The sequence below is a fragment of the Chrysemys picta genome, chromosome 24 (assembly GCF_011386835.1).
Source record: "Chrysemys picta bellii isolate R12L10 chromosome 24, ASM1138683v2, whole genome shotgun sequence".
NCBI lineage: Eukaryota > Metazoa > Chordata > Testudines > Emydidae > Chrysemys > Chrysemys picta.
This window is the reverse complement of record NC_088814.1, coordinates 12,238,252-12,251,282: the sequence shown is the minus strand read 5'-3', so window position 1 is coordinate 12,251,282 and position 13,031 is coordinate 12,238,252. Positions and strand designations below refer to the sequence as shown.

General features: G+C 61.8%; 1 protein-coding gene across 1 annotated transcript in view; it reads right to left on the bottom strand.

Annotated features, from left to right (window-relative positions):
• The window catches only part of LOC101952392 (alpha-2-macroglobulin-like protein 1), a 99,116-nt gene extending 86,437 nt beyond the window's left edge, over positions 1 to 12,679 (bottom strand). The window contains exons 1-6 of the mRNA XM_065577453.1: positions 12,447 to 12,679; positions 11,226 to 11,415; positions 9,032 to 9,194; positions 7,185 to 7,237; positions 5,202 to 5,222; positions 4,214 to 4,364 (exon numbers count right to left, since the gene is read on the bottom strand). Of these exons, the coding sequence (XP_065433525.1) occupies positions 4,214 to 4,364; positions 5,202 to 5,222; positions 7,185 to 7,237; positions 9,032 to 9,194; positions 11,226 to 11,415; positions 12,447 to 12,517 (649 nt within the window). The 5' untranslated portion in view covers positions 12,518 to 12,679. The remainder of the gene's footprint in view (positions 1 to 4,213; positions 4,365 to 5,201; positions 5,223 to 7,184; positions 7,238 to 9,031; positions 9,195 to 11,225; positions 11,416 to 12,446) is intronic.
• Positions 12,680 to 13,031: the final 352 nt, after the last annotated feature.

Here is a 13,031-nt window from a genome sequence, read left to right as displayed (position 1 = left end):
AATAAGTGTTCTTCTTGTTGAGGGCGGCGTACCAGTCTCCAGGATCCAGGGAAGGGATGATGGTCCCCAAGGAGACCATGCGGAACTTCAACTTTACTATGAATTTGTTGAGTCCGCGTAAGTCTAAGATGGGTCGCAGGCCTCCTTTTGCTTTGGGGATCAGGAAGTAGTGGGAGTAAAACCCCTTGCCCTTTAACTCTGGGGGAACCTCCTCAATGGCTCCCATAGAGAGGAGCCCAAAAACTTCCTGTATAAGGAGATGCTCGTGAGAAGGGTCCCTGAAGAGGGACGGGGAGGGGGAGTGGGAAGGAGGGGAAGAAGAAAACTGGAGAGCGTTTCCCCTCTCTACCGTGCGAAGGACCCAACAGTCCGAAGTTATAAGGAACCAAGCACGGTGGAAACGGGAGAGGTGATCCCGAAAGGAAGGAAATGGATCCTGGGTAGTGGCTGGTGCGCCGTCCTCGGGCACAGCTTCAAAAGTCTTGCCTAGGGCCTGAAGGCGGCCTAGGTGGGCCCTGATTCTGACCCTGCTGAGGGCCAGTCGATCTCCGTCTACCACCTCGTCCCAGCTGTCTGGGGAAGTCCTGTCTCGGACGAGGAGGAGGAGGGTAGAACCTTTGCGGTTGGGGCCTAAATGGCCTGCGTTGGGGTCCTGGGACATGCATCCCCAGGGAGCGCATCATGGTTCTCGAGTCCTTGAGGCTCTGTAATCTAGAGTCCGTCTTTTCGGAGAACGAGCCTTGGCCGTCAAACGGCAGATCCTGCAGGGTCTGCTGTAGTTCTGGTGGCAACCCCGAAACCTGGAGCCAGGAGACACGTCACATGGCTATCCCTGACGCTAGTGTCCTGGCGGCCGAGTCCGCAATGTCGAGGGAGGCCTGTAAGGAGGTTCTAGCCACCTTTTTGCCCTCCTCCACCAGGGCCCCGATGTCACGGAGTATTGGGGGACTCAGGGCCCTGCACCCCCGGCCTCCTGCGATTCACCATGACTCTCAGCCAGCCAGTAAGGCAGAAGGTTTATTTGGATGACAGGAATACAGTCCAAGACAGGTCTTGCAGGCACAGACAACAGGATATCTCTCAGTGAGGTCCAGCTTGGGGTCCCAGGGCATCCCAGCCCACCCCCCTTTGGGGGGTCAGAGCCATCTCTGCCTCCCAGCCATCTCTCCAGCCTGCTTCCAGCACACTGCCTTCAGCGACCCCTCCCACAGCCTTTGTTCAGTTTCCCGGGCCCCGGAGTCACCTGGCCTCCAACCCCTTCCTGGGTTCTCATGTTACAAGCTCAGGTATGTTCCCTCGGGCAGACTCCCCTCCCCCGATGCAGACCATCCTAGCCACACTCGCCTGTCAGCATTCACACACCCCAGCAAGAACAGTCCCAGTTCGTCACATCCGAACTCCTCCCTCGAGTCCTGGGGGACCAACTCTTTAAATTTCCCCATGGAGTTCTATGAGTTATAGTTATATCTACTTAAGAGCGCCTGTTGGTTTGCAGCCCTGAGCTGCAGACCCCCCGCCAAATAAACCTTGCGTCCAAACAAATCAAAGCGCTTAGCGTCCTTTGATTTGGGCGCTGCTGCCTGCTGGCCATGGCGCTCTCTGGCGTTCACTGATGAGACTACCAGTGAACACGGTGGGGGATGTGTGTAGAGGTACTCATAGTCTTTGGAAGGAACAAAGTACTTCCTCTCTACACCCCTGGCAGCGGGAAGGATGGAGGCCGGGGTTTGCCATATGGCCGTAGCGTTAGCCTGAATTGTTCTGATAATAGGTGACGCCACCCGGGTTGGGACATCCGATGAAAGGATGCTCACCACCGGGTCCTGCACCTCCACTATCTCCTCGGCCTGTAAGTCCATATTTCGTGCCACCCTACGTAACAAGTCTTGGTGGGCACGAAGATCTATAGGAGGTGGGCCTGCGGGTGTTGTACCTGCCACTGCCTCATCTGGGGAAGATGAGGACGACGCTTCAGGGGGTAAAGGACCTGTGTGGGGGTCCAGCTCCACGGGACTCGGAGGTGCAGGATCCCCTGCACCAGGGTCTGTCTCCTGGGTGGGCGTCGGGGCCAAAGCCTCCATACCCCCTGGGGGAGGACGGGAGATGGTGGCCTCAGGAGCCCTGGGCTCAGAGTGAGCCGAGCGAGAGGTCGCTAGTGGAGCCCCTTGAGCCTGGTGATACGCCCAAGGGGTCCAGAAAGACCAATGCGTAGGGTCTTGTCGCAGGTTTTCTGCCCCCTCCTGCCAATGACCCAAGTCGTCTGCAGCTTGACCCTGAGCAGGGTACGTTGAACGGGGGGCCCCTTCAGACGAGTGAGACGCCGATCTCGAGGGCCAGGGCGGTGCCAAGCGTGGGTGCAGAGAATCGTCCTGGTACGGTGCTGAGCGGTGCCGACCCAACGGCGAGTGACCTCTGCGTGGTGCTGGTGAACGGTACCAGGACTGAGAACGGTGCCGATGTCCATGTCGGTACCGGGACCCGGATCTGGATGACGAAGACGGTCTGTAAACTCGGTGCCGGGAGCGGCTTCGCGACTGTGAGAGGCGCTCATACCGGTGCCGGGAGCTGCGCCTTGACTCCGACCGGTACCGGTGCTCAAGTCAGTGCCGAGAAGACCGGTGCCGGGAGGTAGATCTGTGCTGCGAGTACGACCTATGCCGAGATGGAGATCGGTGCCGGGACTGCGAACGGCGTCGAGACCTGCTCCGAGAACGGGAGCGGTGCCGTGAGTCCACGCCCGGAGACGGCGGGCGTATCAAGGTAGGCTTGCCCCTGGACTGTACTGTACGAAGCGGTGCCGCAGGTTGAGAAAGCGCCGGCTCTGTGAGTGCAATGAGGTCTCTCGCCGTGGCGAACGTCTCCGGTGTGGAAGGGAGACAGGGCTCCACCACTTGATGAGGCGGTGAGCCAGTTCGCGCCGGACTCAATGGCTCCACCCCCGGTGCCAGAGTCAATGGTGCCGATGATCCTTGCACCTTCTGGCGTTCGGAAGCCGGGCATGGCTCTACCCCCGCGGGGGGAGCCGGTGCCTGAAGGACAGCAGCGTCCTGAGTCTTACGGGGCCTTTTATGTCCCGGAGACAGGGACCGGTGCCGAGGGGCTTGAGGTGGACGCGGTGCCGAGGGAGGACGGTGCCGAGGCGCCTTCCCCGCGTCTGTCCGCAGTGCAGTACCGGACGGTGCCGCTGGGGTGCTACGCACCGAGGCGCTCGGTGCCAGAACCTGGCGCGCCGAAGGAGGATCCGGGCTAAGTGCCGCCTCCATGAGGAGCTGCTTAAGTCTGAAATCCCGCTCCCTTTTCATCCTTGGCCTGAAAGCCTTGCAAATCTTGCACTTGTCCGTTTGGTGAGACTCCCCTAAGCACTTCAAACAAGAGTCATGGGGGTCTCCCGTTGGCATAGGCCTAGCACATGTTGCGCACAGCTTAAAGCCGGGAGCCTTGGGCATGAGCCCGACTGTGCGCGGGGGGGGGGGGGGGGGGGGATAATAGCCCCCTTAGCCCCCGCTAACTACAAAAACTATTTATAACTATTAACAACTACTAATCTAAAGAACACAATTAACAACTATCTACAAGAAACAACGGGTAAGCTAGGAGAGTGGAGAACAGCTATGCCGCGCTCCACAGTTCCAACGACCGTCACGGGCGGTAAGAAGGAACTGAGGGGGCGCTGGGTCAGCTGCGGTATATATTCAGCGCCATGAAGGCGCCACTCCAGGGGGCTCCACAGCCGACCCACCGGATGTTGCTAGGGTAGAAAACTTCTCCGACGATCGTGCACGCGGCGCGCACACACCTAATTGGAATCGATATGAGCAAGCACTCGAAGAAGAAACAATGTTTCAAAATAAACCTCACCATTTTGGATTTTGACTCATGATTGTGACATGACTGGGGCCAGCCATACTGAAATCCCCGGCTCTGCGTCACTGCAGTGGCGCTGACCTGAGACCTCCCCCAGGGCTCTAGAGCAGAGTGGGGCAGGGCTGGGGTGGGCCAGGGAGGCTGAATTCCCCCTCCCACAGGGCCCTATTGTAGGAGGAGTGGCCATGGGGTGGCTGAGGCCCAGGAGAGTTTGGAGCTGGCTGGGCCAGTCCCAGGGGTCTGAGCTCCCAGGGACCCGCTGACAGAGACCCACGGACACTGTGCCCCAGGGAGACTCAGGAATTCCCCTCCCTCCCCACGTGCCAGAGTCGCGGCTTCGGTCGCTGACCTGGACCCACGCTGAATGAGTGCCTTGTCCCCTGCGCCTCGATGGCGTACGTCCCCACGGCCGGCTCTGCAGATAGCAGGAGGGACAGATCCACGATGCCCTGCTGCGGAGTCACATCTCGCCACTGGGCGATGCGGTTCCCGCTGGGATCCTGGCACATGGACACGCCCTGTTCAGCCGCTGCCCCCACACACGGCTCGTCCCCGGCAGCCCCCGAGTGCCTCGTGCTGCCGACGGGGGCTGGATTGACGGCCGGGGGCTCAAATCCTTCTCCGTAGCCTGGAGCAGGCACCGCCGGGCAGCCGCTGGGTAAGGGGGCCCCTGCCAGCGCCCCTCAGCCCTGACCCGAGGGCACCGCCCCTGCGGGGAACAGGCTCCCGAGGGACACCCCATCTCCAGCCTGGACAAAGCCCAGGGAACTTGCCATAGGGAACGTTTCCATCTCAGTGCTACGCCTCTGTGGGTATGTTCCCTGCCCCCCTCCCGCCACGCAGCCTCCCCAAACCTCCATCTCTCCCCTCTGCCCCTGCAGCTCCCAGAGATCCTCCCTCCCCCCCGCCCTTCCCCCATCAGGCTCCCAAGAGAGCTTCCCGCTGAGTTCCCCACTGGCCTGATCAAGTCACTGCCTGACCCAGAGTTCGGGGGTTGGGAACATTCGGGGTGAGCGACTCAGGCGGGGATCCCAGCCAAACCCAAACACACCTGCCTCCCGGACAGACAACCCCAGATGCTGCAAACTCGGGGTGGGGAGGACGTAACCCGATGGCACAAATGTCCCCTCCCTGCCCCCCATGGGGCCCAGCCCAGAAACGCCCTGTGCTCTGGGACCCTTTGCACCCCCACAGCAGGGCAGGGGGGTCAAGGGCTGGATTGCTGGACACTGTGGTCACAGCCCAGACTCCTCTGGGATCCCCACGACTGAACACCTCCGGGGGCCCTCGGATGAGCCGGACAGGAAGAGGAGGAGGCTGGAGAGGCACAGACTGACCTGCACGGTCACCAGAGGCAGCTGCAAAGCAAATAGACAGGAGATGGCTGGTTAGAGGGATGGGAAACACCCCCCACTGCCCACGGGGCTGCCTGTGACCTCCCCAGGGCCGGGGTATCTCTGGGGCCATGGGGGATCATGCAGACAGCAGCGGGGGTGACCGAGAGAGCAGGGACAGGAAGGGGAGCCCTTGAGGCTGGAGACCTTGCACCTCCCATGTCCCCCTCCTGCGTTGGCGGAGACAGGGCAGTGGGTGGCTGGTGTGTGCGTGGAGGAGCAGGGCGAGATGCTGGGGTCTCTGTCAAGGGGCAGCCTAAGGGCCGGGGGTCTGCGTTGCAGCCAGTGCCTGAGCGAGATGGCTGGGAGGGGAGTTGTCAATCTGTATTTCCACACTGGGCCCGATTCTGCCACGTCACTCAGAGCGCACAGCACGGTTAGGCTGAAAGGTGCTAATGACTGTCATCCCGGGAGAGGGGGCTGGCATCCACAGCCAATCACAGACTGCACTAATGCCAGTGGGTGCCCAGCGCCCTCATTCTGGCTCCATGCAATGTGCAATCAACCCTCTCTGCGCAGTAAAGAGACTGCAAACAACAGAGGCCACTGCCCAAGGCGCTAGGCTCTGTAGCTCAGGGGGCTGCTCCACACGGCTGTTTTCAGCAGGCCAGCACAAGCCCTGCTACTGCAAGGCTGTTAATCTGCCCTGGGAGACTTGCCCCCCGCAGCAGTGAAGACCTGCGGTTCTCATACGTTAGCGCTCAGGGCGGGGACACGCGCAGAGACCCTCTGTGACAAAGTGGGACTGTTCTTAATGTTTCCTCTGAATACTGTGTGGGTGCCTCAGTTTCTGTCACCTGGCAACTAATGGCCAGGCCCTTTCCCCATGCAAGGGGATGCTAAAGGTGTGGGAGAACAAAGAGATCAGGTGACCTCCTGGCCCGGGAAAGGAACTCAGCAGAGAAGGGGGGGCTGGAGGGGGTTTCAGTTTGGAGCTGGCTGGGGACGGGAAGTGAGGGCAGACGGGGTTATCTGGCTCGCTGGGCCCCAGAATGGACCTGGCTGAGGGGTCCCGTTCGTTGTACCTTACAAGCTCTGTTTTAGACCGTGTTCCTGTCATCTAATAAACCTCTGTTTAATTGGCTGGCTAAGAGTCACGTCTGACTGCGAAGTGGGGGTGCGTGCAGGACCTCTGGCTTCCCCAGGACCCTGCCTGGGCAGACTCGCTGTGGGAAGTGCACGGAGGGCATATGCTAAATGCTCCAAGGTCAGACCCATGAAAGTGAAGCCATGTCAGCTTCCTGCCCTGAAGACAGTCTGCTCCATGGGAGAGGAGGCTCCCGAAAGTCCTGACTGGCTTTGTGGGGAGAAGTTCCAAAGAATTGCCCAGGGACTCCGTGACATCCTCTGCCTCCCCACCGGGGATGTGCTGTCTGCTTCCAGGAGCGGCACGGAGCCAGGGCAGGTAGGGAGCCTGCCTTAGCCCCGCTGCAACGCTGACCAGACTTTTAGCTCCTAAAATCTCCCGGTTTGGCTTCAGTAGCCTCCGGGAGATAGAGGTAGGGAAGAGGAGGGAGGAATTGATGAGTAGGGCCTGCGGATCCTCTGGAGTTCAATCGGGGACCCCTAGGGGTCCACGGACTCCAGTTTGAGAAATGCTGTTATAGACCAGGGTGGCCGCTGAGGCATTCCCAGAATACCGGAGATCCTGGTACTTCCAGGAATGGCGTGGGCCTGTCCCCGCTGGCGTGACCTCGCACACTCAGTGTGTGTGAGTTCACGCCAGCAGGGCCGGAGCAGTGCACTCTTCCAAATGGCGCCCCTCATCCAATACCAGACACAAGCACTGGACGGGGCAAACCACCCAAGAAGAGAACATTCCGATCTCAAACCGGATGAATGGCCTGCCTGGTGTAGACAAACCTACTGTGTCCAGTGCACCAGGGCCTGGTACCCTGCCCCCCACCCCACACCCCCAGCTCTCACCTTCCGGGTACTGGGAACGAAGTCTTTGTCCAAACTGACAATTCGAAACTTCACTGGAAAGGAGCAGAAGCAGAGGCAGGAATCAGCCCTGGCTTGGTTTGTCTGAGTGAATTCCCAGCTGGGGAAGGTGCAAGCCGGACGCCCTGGGCACTGACGGCCTCTGTGAACCTGCAGAATGGGCCCAGCCCGGGCAGTGCAGTGCCAGCTTCCCCACGCTTCCTCCCGCGGCCCTGACCTGCGTGGCTGGAGGGGCGTTCAGCATGGGCGACATGTGTGAGGCTTGTCCCCGGCCCGCTCTGCCCAGCCCCTTCTGCCGGAAGTTCCGCCCCCTCCTGCCCTCTTGCCCCCGCCAGAGGCTAGAGCCCTACCTCCCACCCCTCCGCAAATGCCCCCTCCCTCGCCCCAGCCCTAGGCTGCCTGAGAGCCTCCACCCTGAAGCGCTGGACAGGCGAGCGATGCAGCCCACAGCCCCAGAGCGCTATGCAGGTGGTGCAGCCCCCAGAGCCCCAACCCCCGGAGCTCCCATTGGCTGGGAAAGGGGAACCGCGGCCAATGGGAGATTTGAGGGTGGTACCCACAGGTGAGGGCAGCGCGCGGCGGAGCTGCCTGCCCCACCCCACCCCCAGGAGCCACTGCCAGACATGCTGGCCACTTCCGGGAGCAGCACGGGGGCAGGGCAGACAGGGAGCCTGCCTTAGTTCTACTGCCACCCTTAAGCCGCTTGAGGTAAGTGGCGCCAGGGCGGAGTCCACACCCCTCCTGCACCCCACACCCAAACCCCCTGCCCTGAGCCCCCTAACCTCCTGCCTTGAACCCCCTGCCAAACACCTCCTGCACCCCAACCCCCTGTTCTGAACCCCTGCCTCATCCCGCCTATACCCCAACACCCTGCCCGGAGCCCCTCCCACACCCTGCCCTCACTCCCACATCCCAACCCCCTTCCACAGCCCTACATCCATGGCTCTGCATACAATTTTCCCACACAGCTGTGGCCCACAGGTCAAAAAGTTTGCCCACCCCTGGGCTAAATGGAGGGGCGTCCAGGCAGCTCTGTGCAGTGCACGCTGCCCACCCCCCACCCCCCCAGGCACCGCCCCCACAACTCTCATTGGTTGCAGTTTCCATGCAAAGGGAGCTGCGGAGCCGGTGCTGAGGGTGGGGGAGCACATGGAGCTGTGTGGAGCTGTGCCCAGTGGCTGCCTCCAGGGAGCTGTGTGGAGCTAGGGCAAGCAGGGAGCCTGCCTTAACCCTGCTGCGCCACAACCTGAACTTTAAATGGCCCGGTCACAGTGCTTACTGGAGCCACCAGGGTCCCTTTTTGACTGGGCCTTCCGCTCGAAAACCAGACGCCTGCCAACCCGTCCCGCAGTGCTCGTCGGGCAGTGCAGCCTTCAGTAGCCCCAGCTCTGGAGCGCTGGGAGGCCAAGCACCAGCTCCAGCCGCCTGGAGTCCCTGATCGCAGGCCCCGGCCATGAGGGAAGAGCCGCAGAGCGCTGGCAGGGAGCAGGAGGGGTCCTGGGGACGAAGCGTGGGTGGGGCCATGCAGGGCTGTTTGGGGAAGGTTACTGTCCCCCAGCCTGTGATACCTGCTGTCCATGGAGCTCAGCCAGAGGAGTGCCCCCTGCAGTGTCTGTGCCATCAAGGAGGACGGGCTCAGACCCCCACTTGGCTCCAGACAGGCCCCCAAACAGGCCTCAGGCTTTGGGCTCCTTGGTGCTGGGTGCAGACAGGGGCCTATAGAGTCCTGAGTCCCTCGCTAGGCCCCCATCCCATCCCCAGAGCCCAGGAGTCCATCCCAAGGGCCTGGGGCCCCAGGAAACTCCATCCAGCAGCTCCTGCCCTCTCACCTGTCTGTCCCGGCTTGTAGACGGCCTTGTCTGTCTGCACAAAGGTCCTGGGCTGCAGCGCCCACAGCAGCACTTTCTTCCGCTCAGAGAACTGCAGGGCATCTCCCCGGATCGAGACGTGCAGCTCTGCCACTTCCTGCTGCCCCCCGGACGGGGCTGGAACCTGCACACGGGGACCCCCAGCAAGGCCACAGCGGCCAGTAATGGGCCGGTCATGGTGCAGACCCGCTATCGCATGGGGGGGGGGGGGGGGGAGTGGTAGTTTGTGAGTCCCCGTCAGGGCCGGTGCTTCCATTTAGGCCAACTAGGCAGTTGCCTAGGACGCCAAGATTTGGGGGTGACAAAAAGCGGCGCCCCCAATTTTTTTTTAAAGCGGTCCAGCGGCCGCTGCGCTGGGAGGGAGAGAGTCTGAGCCGCCAGCAGGCAACCCAGGAGTTCCCCTGTGTCCACGCACCGCCGGCAGCCCATGGGTTCCCCTGCCAGTGACGCGCTGACTCAGGGGAACCGCTGGGCTGCCGGTGGCACGCGGACACAGGGGAACCGCTGGGCTGCCGGTGGCACGCGGACACAGGGGAACCGCTGGGCTGCCAGTGGCGCGCTGACTCAGGGGAACTGCTGGGCTACCTGCCAGCGGTTCAGACTCCCTCTCCCTCCCAGTGCAGCGGCCGCTCCATCCCATGTGATTCCTGTCATTGCCGGCGGGTGCACCGGCGGCTGGGCAGAGCTCTGCAGCTCTGCTTACGGCAGGTGGCACGAGCCCGGCGACGGCGACGGGCGCAACTCAGCAGGGCTTCTGGAGGAAAGGGGCGGCTGCCTCCTGGCTCAGCCTACACGGTCAGCCCCAGCGGGGGGCACGGAGAAGAAAAGAGCCTCAGGCGGCGGTCTGGTGGAGCGGAGGAAGAAAGAGGACCCCGACGCCCCTGCGTTGCTTCCCCACACAGCTCGTCCTCAGGCGCCTGTGCTCCTGCCCCCTTGGTCCTTGGCTGGTCCCTGCTCCTGCTCCCCTTGTGCGTGGGCGGCTGGAGAGGACGGCAGCCTGCAGAGCTGAGCTGCCCCAGTGCCCCCCTCTCTCTGCTCCAGCCTCTGTCATGCCCGGTATCTGAGTGCAGGGCCATGCCGGGGGGGGGGGGGGGGGAGTGGGGCAATTGCCTGAGGCACGAGTATGTCAGAGGCTCCGCCTGCCCCACGAGTATGGAGAAGTCGTAAGCAGCATGGTAAGGGGCCAGGGCCGGGTACCCCCCCGACCCCATCCCCCACACAGCCCTGACCCCCAGCTCCGAGCCCAGCCCCTCTGAGCTGGGCACCCCCCAACCCCATCTCCCCACATCCCTGAGCCCAGCCCCTGTGAGCCGGGCACCCCCGAACCCAGAGCCCAGCTCCCCACCCAGCCCTGGGCAATAGCAGCACGACCCCCAGGCAGCGACAGCCCATTGGCACCAACCATCACCCAGCAAGAGCCCATTATGTAATTGCAAATGTATATATACCATTACAGCTTTTAATGTTTTTAAATAATGTATTTAGTGTATTTTCAAATGATTATGAATTATTTTTTGAATGTATTTCACTGGTTATTTTTTACATTTCCAAATACATGTTACTAGAGAATTGCAACTTTTTTTATGAAAGGGGCCCCCAAAATTGCTTTGCCCCAGGCCCCCTGAATCCTCTGGGTGGCCCTGTCTGAGTTTTAAGCCCTGCTGCTGTGTTATGCCTGCATAAATTATAACATGTTACTCTGTGACCTTGTATTGTGTATAATGTATGTGATTTATTTTTTGGGGGGGTGGGTGGGGGCGAGGTGGAAGTTTCGCCTAGGGCGCAAAATATCCTTGCACCGGCCCTGGTCCCTGTTTCAGCCCCCCCCAACCACAGGAACCCCCGTCCCCAGCCTGGGGGCCCTGAATGGGAGGGAGCATGAACCTGGGGCGTTCGATGGAGTTGGAAGCCAGGGGCTCTCTGTGGCCCCCACCCCATCCCTGCTCCCCCCTGCCTGTCACTGCTGAGGGATGGGCTCGAGTTCTGTGGCTACAGCTGCCCATTGAGTGACCAGCTCAGTGCCCATGGCCAGTCCCCTGAGCCCTGCTGTGCCCGGGGCCTGAGGCTGGGCTGGGGCTGCAGACCCGGGGCTGATGGGCTCCATACCTGTGGCCAGTACCCGGGGCTGTGCCGATGGTTGCGGGTGGAGGCTCACCTGGAAGCGCACGTTCTCATGCAGACGGGGCTCCTGGACCTCTCTCTCCAGCAGGGTGATATTGCTGGGACCATCCCCCCTCTCCAGCCGGACGCTCACGCGGACGGTCTCGTTGAGGTCGCTGAGATGAACTGACACCGTCCCCATGTGCGGGTGGTAGAGTACGGCTGGGCTCACCACCACATAGTGCCTGGGGAGGGGAAAGCACCATGGGCAGTGGGGGAGTGGGATGGGAGGGGACAGCCCAGAGTCTCCCCCAGGACCAGGGTGACTCCTGCTTTCTGAGTCCCTCCTGCTGGGGACAGAGCTGGGTCGATGGTGCTGGAGGCTGATTCGTTTCTCTAACCATAGGGCAGGGACAGAGCAAGGCCCCCCTGCTCCTTCCCCTGCCCCAGCCTGCCTCCCGTGGAGCTGGAGGGGCCCCGAGGTGCAGTGAGGGGCTCAGTCCCCATCATCCCCGGCCTCTCGGCTGCTCGGTCTGCCCAGAGGGGGCAGCTAGTGGCGCTGAGAGTGAGCAGAGACCCCTGTGCACAGCGGGGGGTAGGCTGGTTAGTCTGGGGCTGTACTGAGCACCTGAGCCCTTTGCAGCCAGTTACTGGCTTAGATACAACCCCACCCCACCCCCAGACCACTCTGCACCCCGGGGCCTCCGCCCGCTCTCGCAGGAACCCTTCGGCGTTTGCACCTTCGGGGCACTCCCAGGTTCTGGCTGAGACGTTCGTTTAACGCACTGGGTTCATCTGTAATTACTGTTCTATTTCACTGGTGCCTAGAGGCTCAGCCCAGCCTGGGCCCCCTGCACTGGGACTAGACAGACCCGCAGGCAGAGACAGGCCGTGGCCCGAGGAGGTGACAGGCTGACGGGAGCAGGCGGTCGCAGAGGATCATCACCCCATGGTACAGAGGGGAGCTGAGCTCTCAGAGGGTCGGTGTCTGCCCGGGGGCGCACAGGGCATTTGTGGCAGAGCCGGCCACTGAACCCAGCTCTCCACACCCCAAGCCGCTGCCTTAACCAGAGCCAACCTCCCCCGCCACTGGAAGGGGCAGGACCAGGAGGGCCCAGGAGGGACCCAGCGTCAGGACTGAGCTCCAAGGGCAGAACAGACCTGTCCCATCAGTTTTGGATCGAGCATCCCCCTCATCGGTGCCCTCGGCTGCTTCCAACCCCCACCCCGCACTGCCCACCACGTGGACAGACAGACAGACACGGACAGGGCTTACGGCTCTGCAGACGTCCCAGCTGTGAGGTGCAGGAGGAGCAGCAGGCAGGCCGGGGTTACTGGGGCCCCCATTCCTGGGGTGCAGCAGACGGGCAGGCACAAGGGGACACACACTCGTCACCCCCCTCTGGGTCCTTCTTCCTCCCTCTCTCCCACGCTCTGTGCTGGAGACCAGCCTGCTCTGCCCTGATATACACTCTGGAGCCGGAGCTTCGCTTTGATCCGGGGTAAACAAGGGTCGTGTCAGGTCTCTGGCTGGGGCTGGGAACGCAGCCAGGACAATATTTACCCACCACCCCCAGCTGCTGGATTCGAGGCTCTGACAGGTTGTTGCAGCTTGAGTCAGAGGATGCTGCCTGGCAAAGGCTCAGACAAGCCAGGAGGCCCCTCGCATTGGTTACACGGCAGGGGGTGGGACCCCTCTGGGGTCGGTGGTGGTGCAGTAGCCGGGATGCTGGGGAAGCCCTGGCAGGAGCAGGGGGGAGGAGCTTGCTGAGAAATGAGTTCGTTAAAGTGGGTGATGTCAGCGACCCCACAACTGCAATGCAAATGAGAAGAACATTGGGGTTGCTGAGCATGTCTCATG